Genomic DNA, 6,049 nt, shown 5'->3' on the forward strand with positions numbered 1-6,049 from the left:
TCTGTTACTTTAAATTGCATTTAGGGCTGGGTATCGTCACTGATTTCTAGAATCAATTCCGATTCACAAGGTCCCAAATCGATTCAATCCACGATTCGATTCAATTCGATTTGATTTTGAATCAGTCCAAAATATTATTATATGAACCAGAATATATATAAAATTATGATAATTCATCTTGTATATGTACTGTCAAAAGAACCCTCTAAGCCTTGTGAATGAAATATATAAATTTCAAAATTAAGAACAGATACTAAAGCAGTTACAATAATGTACTTTTTAATTAACATTAGTATATATTTATTTTCATACATACATTTAAAAGCAACTTAACATTTCAAGTGGATCAGGGATCCAGTGCAAATAGAACGTATCTTTTGTAAACATCAGTAAAACCTCAGAGAAATACTTTTGCTGTTAGTGTCTCACACATATTAATGCAGAGTCCTTTGACCTCTTAATTGGAGGGGCATAATCCACTTCATCAACACCACCAAGAGAGATGTCAGGGACAGTTTCCTCAGATGTGTCACCATCAGACTCTCGCTGTAGAAAAATGAAAACTTCATTAATAAAGAAATTACTATTTATATTCTAACTCGAGTAGTGTAAAAAACCAATAATTTTTTTGTTTTTGTTTCTGTAATTCACAATAGCTGTGTCCACGTTCTCCAAACCTGCTGCTTCCAACACCAACTGAGAGAATGTGTTGTTACAGGCCTCTTTGGACAAGAATGGCAGGGCCTTAAAGCGAGGATCTAATGCTGATGCAATGTACAGCTTGTCCTTTAGGGCCCCATATCTTGAAAAGAGATTTTGCACATTTAACTCACAGTTTATTATGTTGAATATACATGTGCATGGTTACATACACTCATGCAAGATCAGAAACATTAATATACAACTTTGTTTCCATAATTTATATATGTACACACACACACACACACACACACACACACACACACACACATATAGATAGAGAGATAGATCGATAGATATAGATATAAAATCAAAAGGCATATTACTAGACAAGAGGGTTTAACTAACATTTTTATAATATATATATATTTTCACTGTAGTAAGAATTTTCATGTAATACATGCATCCATACAGTTACACTCATGCATGGCATATACACACAATTCATAAACATACCTTGACTTCAAGTTGTCATGTACAGCAGTCTTGAGGTCTTTAATCAGTGAAGAGTCGTGAGAGACACTGATCATCTTCTCCAGCAGTTGTGCATGCAGAAGTGCAATGATGGAAAGGGTTGGGGACTTTTCTTCAGACATAACCAGTGTGGCTGCTTTCAGCAGCTTCAAAGCTTTCACTATATCTTCTCCATCAGTTATGTCAGCCTCTGTAAGAGTACAGAGATTACTGTCACTTCTCCTCACTTCAGGTGAGAGTAGAGCTGCAGAGATTGCTGGTTGTTGCTCTAGGAAGCATTCCAGCATCTCCAATGTGCTGTTCCATCTGGTCACCCCATCAGTCACCAGCTTATGGGCAGGTAGATTCAGTATCTTTTGCTTCTCTTTAAGCTTGCGACTTGCAACAGTGCTGCGATGAAAAAAGGATGCTATGCGTCTCACTCGGCCAAGCAGCTGAGCAACAGCTGGAACTTTTAGTCCTGCTTGTGAAGCTAAATTGAGTGTGTGGGCAAAACAACCAATGTGCAACCAGCCCGTTATTTCCAGCTCGCACCATATTTGTAGCATTGTCAGTTACGATGACTGGAGTTTTGTTTGTAAGCTCCAATTCTTCGATTGCTTTGAACCTAATTTCAGATAAATTAACTGCTGTGTGGCTTGCTTCAGTGGTTCTTGTCTGTAAGACATGAGACACGAGTCTCCACTCCTGGTCGATATGGTGTGAGGTGTAGGGGTGGGTTTTGATCATCGATTTATTGATTAAAATCGATTCTGGCTTGGATAATGTGATATAGATTCATTAAAATTCTGAATCGATTTTTAAAAATAAATTTATTTTGCCCGAAACGCCAGAATCTCAGGTTAAACCTCACAAAATTTCTACAACACCAAACAGCTAAAACAGGAAATGAGAGCAGGCACAGGGATTCTGCACAAAGACGTAAACACAAAACGCGGACCGAACGCATCCGAATCAGTGAGCTGTCGCTTTTCTCACCGATGGCACGTACGCGGACACGGGGCTGAAAGCCAACAGCTCACTGATTTTGAAGAGTTGGTGGGAGCTTTGTGTTTACGTCCTTTTTGCGCTAGATTCTGAAGCTGCAGGTTTTATCTCTCTCCAAACAATATTGACTAAACCAGCAGCCAAAGGCGATCCAAACTACGCTTCACATTTTGCTTCACATAAACATCGTCACGAACAGAGAAGTAACGCGTTACTGTAATCCGATTACTTTTTTCAAGTAACGAGTAATGTAAGTGATTACCGTTACTTTCCCGTAGGAACGCTGCGTTACTGCGTTACTAAAACCGTGAGTTTTTTGTGAGAATGTCTCATGATAGTGACGTAGGCGAGTGCAACGTTTGTGACAACAGCTGTCTGCAGATCAACAATGGATAATATATCAAGTACGGGAGAGAGTATGAGAGCGTGGAAGTACTGACCTTACTTTGAGTTTGATTCCATAAAAAGTGACAAAAAACATTAGCGTCCGTTGTGCGTGGGAAGAAAACTTCTTTTTACAGCGAAAAAAACCCCCTTAACTTCCAAGCAAGCCCCAAGTGCGCTACGACTGTAATAGGAAATTCACAGAGAAACTCGCGGAGTCTTCAACTGACCGCTGCGGCACACCTGCACCAGGGTAAACCTCCGCCTACCCCAGTCCTGCTTTACAGGTGAAAATAGAGCAACTAGCCTTTGACTTTATTTATTTTCTGCTGTGTTTTACTTGCATCTATTTGAAAGAGTGAGTGTAAACACAAAAAAATATTTTATTTTATGTGCTGGAATGTGCAGAAAATAGGTTTAAATGTTAAACAAATTTCTTCCAGTCAGAGAATGTTGCATATAATTTAATTTTTGCTTGATGCATAAAGTTAAAAGATTAAAACTAATAAAACAAGTTTTAAAAAGAGACATTTCCATTTGATTACATTTTGTATGATGGATTATGCAGAAAAAGTAGAATTGGGCTGAAAGATCTATCGCTTTATCACCTATTCAGGTTGTAAATTGTGTTTTCAAAAAGTAACTAAGTAACTAAGTAATTAATTACTTTTGAAAATAAGTAATCAGTAAAGTAACAGGATTACTTTTTTGGGGAAGCAATCAGTAATTAGTTACTGATTACTTTTTTCAAGTAACTTGACCAACACTGGTCACGAATTTCCTCTTACTTTTGCTGTTTTGCTTCCACCATGATAAAATCAGACTTCATGTAGAGCTCTCTCTCTCTCTCTTTCTCTTTCTCAGGAATAGTTTCCCTTCTAAAAATCTCTGTTTTTTGCATTATTCGCTTACTTATTACCCACCAGTCTATGGTGTTGGCCGCTGTTTTTTTCTTTGTTTTTTTTTTTTACTTACTTCCGACAAGAAAGCCTCATTTCTGCTGTTCAATACTGAACAAATTTAAACTTTTTAAAATTATGCAAAATTGCAAAAAACTTAGCTGTGTCTCTAATCAAACCTCTGTAACTTTGCTCTGCTTCACTTCATTTTTGATCTACTGCATAATATTTTTAAGGTCATCTGCGATAAAAACCCAGACCAGGAAAACCGCCTTCATGTTTTTCTGTGTTTTATCCTCGGTTACTTTGACACAAAGGCATCTGCTGTGATGCTTACACCTTGGATAAAGTCTCACAAGTGTCAGCTTTCTTTTTATAGAATCGATTTGGGACCTTATGAATCGGAATCGAGTCGATTCTAGAAATCAGTGACGATACCCAGCCCTAGTGAGGTGATAGTCAGGTAGTTATCTGTTGCTCTGGATGTCCAGCTGTCACAGGTTATAGCGACTCTCTCTGCTGACTTGAGTGATGGTGTAACATCGTGTTTCACTTTTTCATACATGTTTGGGATTACCACTTCACTCAAATGTTTGCGTGTTGGTAAAACATAACGTGGTTGTAGCGTATTAATGAGGTTTTGGAAGCCATCATTTTCAACAACGCTGTATGGACGTATATCCTTACATATGAAAGTTGCGACAGAGGGTTATTTTTTGGGCATGTGGAGAAGTGGATGCCAACTTCACTGCAAATGCCTTTTCGAGTGAGGGTTGCTTGGTGTCGGCCATTTTTGCTAGCGGGATATCTGGATGATGCCTCGTTAAATGATTTCTGAGATTGCTTTACCTCCATTTTGCACATCTTACATATGGCTTTGCTTTTGTCCGGCTCTTCACTGTCTTCACAGTTCTTAAATCCAAAGTATTGCCAGACATCTGCCTTTAGGCTCGGTGGCACCTTCACGGGAGTAGCCATGATGGTTCATGCATCCAAGTCACTTAACTCTCGCGTGACTTCCTCATGTTAACCGCTTGCAAGTTTCATACGCGGCAAACTACATATGTATAAAAAAATCGATTTCAGGATTTAATGAATCGATATCGTTTTATTCCAGTTAGAATCGATTTTAATCGATAAATCGATTTTTTAAACCCACTCCTAATTGCATGGTGTCGACCAGCTGAGGGAGAGCGAGTCAACTGACCAGCACATATACTGTACAACTCAATATCAGTACTAAAACAAAACAAAAACAAAAAAATCTGACTTTCATTTGTTATATCCATTACATATAAATTCAAATATTTCAAACCTTTTTTTTAAATTTTTATTTTAATTTAAATTTTAAATATGACCCACAAAAATATCTGTAATCCAAAAATAATATACTTTAGTAAAAATGATGAGCTTTTCAAAAAATTGATGTAAAAACAAAACACAGCAAATTTATACCTGACTCCAGAGTTCTCAGTTCAAATTCAGAAGGTCTGTAATGTGTCTTCAATTTTTATTATTAGTTTGGAGTTATTCTCAAAATTAAGCTTACCAAAGTACACACATTTACTCTTCAACAAAACCAAAGGCCTTTTGCATTAATGAAACAAGTAAATAATTGCAGACCTGTGTCACTGCTTGAGAGTGCTGTGATCTGAATCTTTGTGATACTATCGATATATATAAATAAATAAATATATAACAACACTGTAACATGTGATGACGCTGGTAGTGACGTATTACGCTAACACGTATTATCATCTGGAAGTAGCATTTGTTCAAAGAGTTCAAATCACAATGCCATATTTATCATGTAGCAACAAAAATGGAATTATATACAATTTTATTAATAATGAATAATGAAAACAAATTAATAATAAAGAATTTTTTCCATCTTAATTTTTAACACTTTAAAATAGCTCAACACTGTACTGAAACACTGCAAGTGAACTTGTGGGGTAAAACCTAGTATCTATTTCACTACTGATGTACTACACCCCATGTTTCTGGGTTTGTAGCCTCTATAATAACCCCCACCCCCACCCAGTAAGACTTACTTACTTTTAACCTTGTGGTTTATATCTTATGGGGACCAGTCTTAAATTTCTGGTGACAATACTTACCTTTATTTAACTAATTGAAAAAAAATAGTATCCAATTGTTCAAAAATTGAAGAATTAGATACTATTATTTCATGCATTTATTTGTTGACCACATATTGTAGGATTTCTATTAATTGTGGTAATGTAAATAGATGCTAAAAAAAATTGTTATGATCCTCTTAAAATAATTAATGTTTGGAGCTAAATATTAAATCATTAACCTCTATGATATTGAGTATGGCCATATAAAACTAAAATGTGATTACACCCCCCAGTGGTTGAGTTAAAATACAACATCACTCATACTGATTATTCTTCAAAAGACTTTTGACTTGTGTTTTTGTAATGAAATCACGAGGACTTGGATTATTGCAAGATGTTTTAAACCTTTTTTTTATATTTGACTATTTTATTTACTGAGATTAGAATTACAAAATATATACTATAAATACTTAAAATTTACTGGTGATTCACAAAAATATCGTGTTTAATGGTTTTATATAATAA

The 6,049-nt window shown here is 35.9% G+C and overlaps 1 protein-coding gene across 3 annotated transcripts; it reads right to left on the reverse strand.

The window, feature by feature from the left end:
- Positions 1-197: 197 nt before the first annotated feature.
- Positions 198-2,646, reverse strand: LOC120432881 (E3 SUMO-protein ligase ZBED1-like). 3 transcript variants are annotated; one of them, XM_039598229.1, is made up of 4 exons: positions 2,601-2,646; positions 1,156-1,363; positions 652-802; positions 198-546 (listed from the first exon to the last, which is right to left on the reverse strand). In XM_039598229.1, exons 2-4 carry the CDS (start codon positions 1,293-1,295, stop codon positions 418-420), a joined length of 420 nt encoding a protein of 139 aa, XP_039454163.1. In that variant the 5' UTR covers positions 1,296-1,363; positions 2,601-2,646; the 3' UTR covers positions 198-417. The 3 variants fall into 3 exon arrangements, with proteins under 3 accessions (XP_039454163.1, XP_039454161.1, XP_039454158.1); XM_039598227.1 differs by lacking the exon at positions 2,601-2,646 and having other exon boundaries at positions 678-802; positions 1,156-1,983; XM_039598224.1 differs by lacking the exon at positions 2,601-2,646 and having other exon boundaries at positions 1,156-1,983.
- Positions 2,647-6,049: the final 3,403 nt, after the last annotated feature.

The sequence above is a fragment of the Oreochromis aureus genome, linkage group 2 (genome assembly GCF_013358895.1).
Source record: "Oreochromis aureus strain Israel breed Guangdong linkage group 2, ZZ_aureus, whole genome shotgun sequence".
NCBI classification, from domain to species: Eukaryota; Metazoa; Chordata; class Actinopteri; order Cichliformes; family Cichlidae; genus Oreochromis; species Oreochromis aureus.

Bases quoted from the DNA above. Each gene is read 5' to 3' on its own strand.
- LOC120432881 (XM_039598224.1), bottom strand. From the start codon at position 1,721: ATGCTACAAATATGGTGCGAGCTGGAAATAACGGGCTGGTTGCACATT. The intron at 803-1,155 runs GTATGTTTATGA...TCTCTTTTCAAG, and splicing joins CATGACAACTTGAAGTCAAG to ATATGGGGCCCTAAAGGACA. The intron at 547-651 runs GTGAATTACAGA...ATTTTTCTACAG, and splicing joins AGAACGTGGACACAGCTATT to CGAGAGTCTGATGGTGACAC.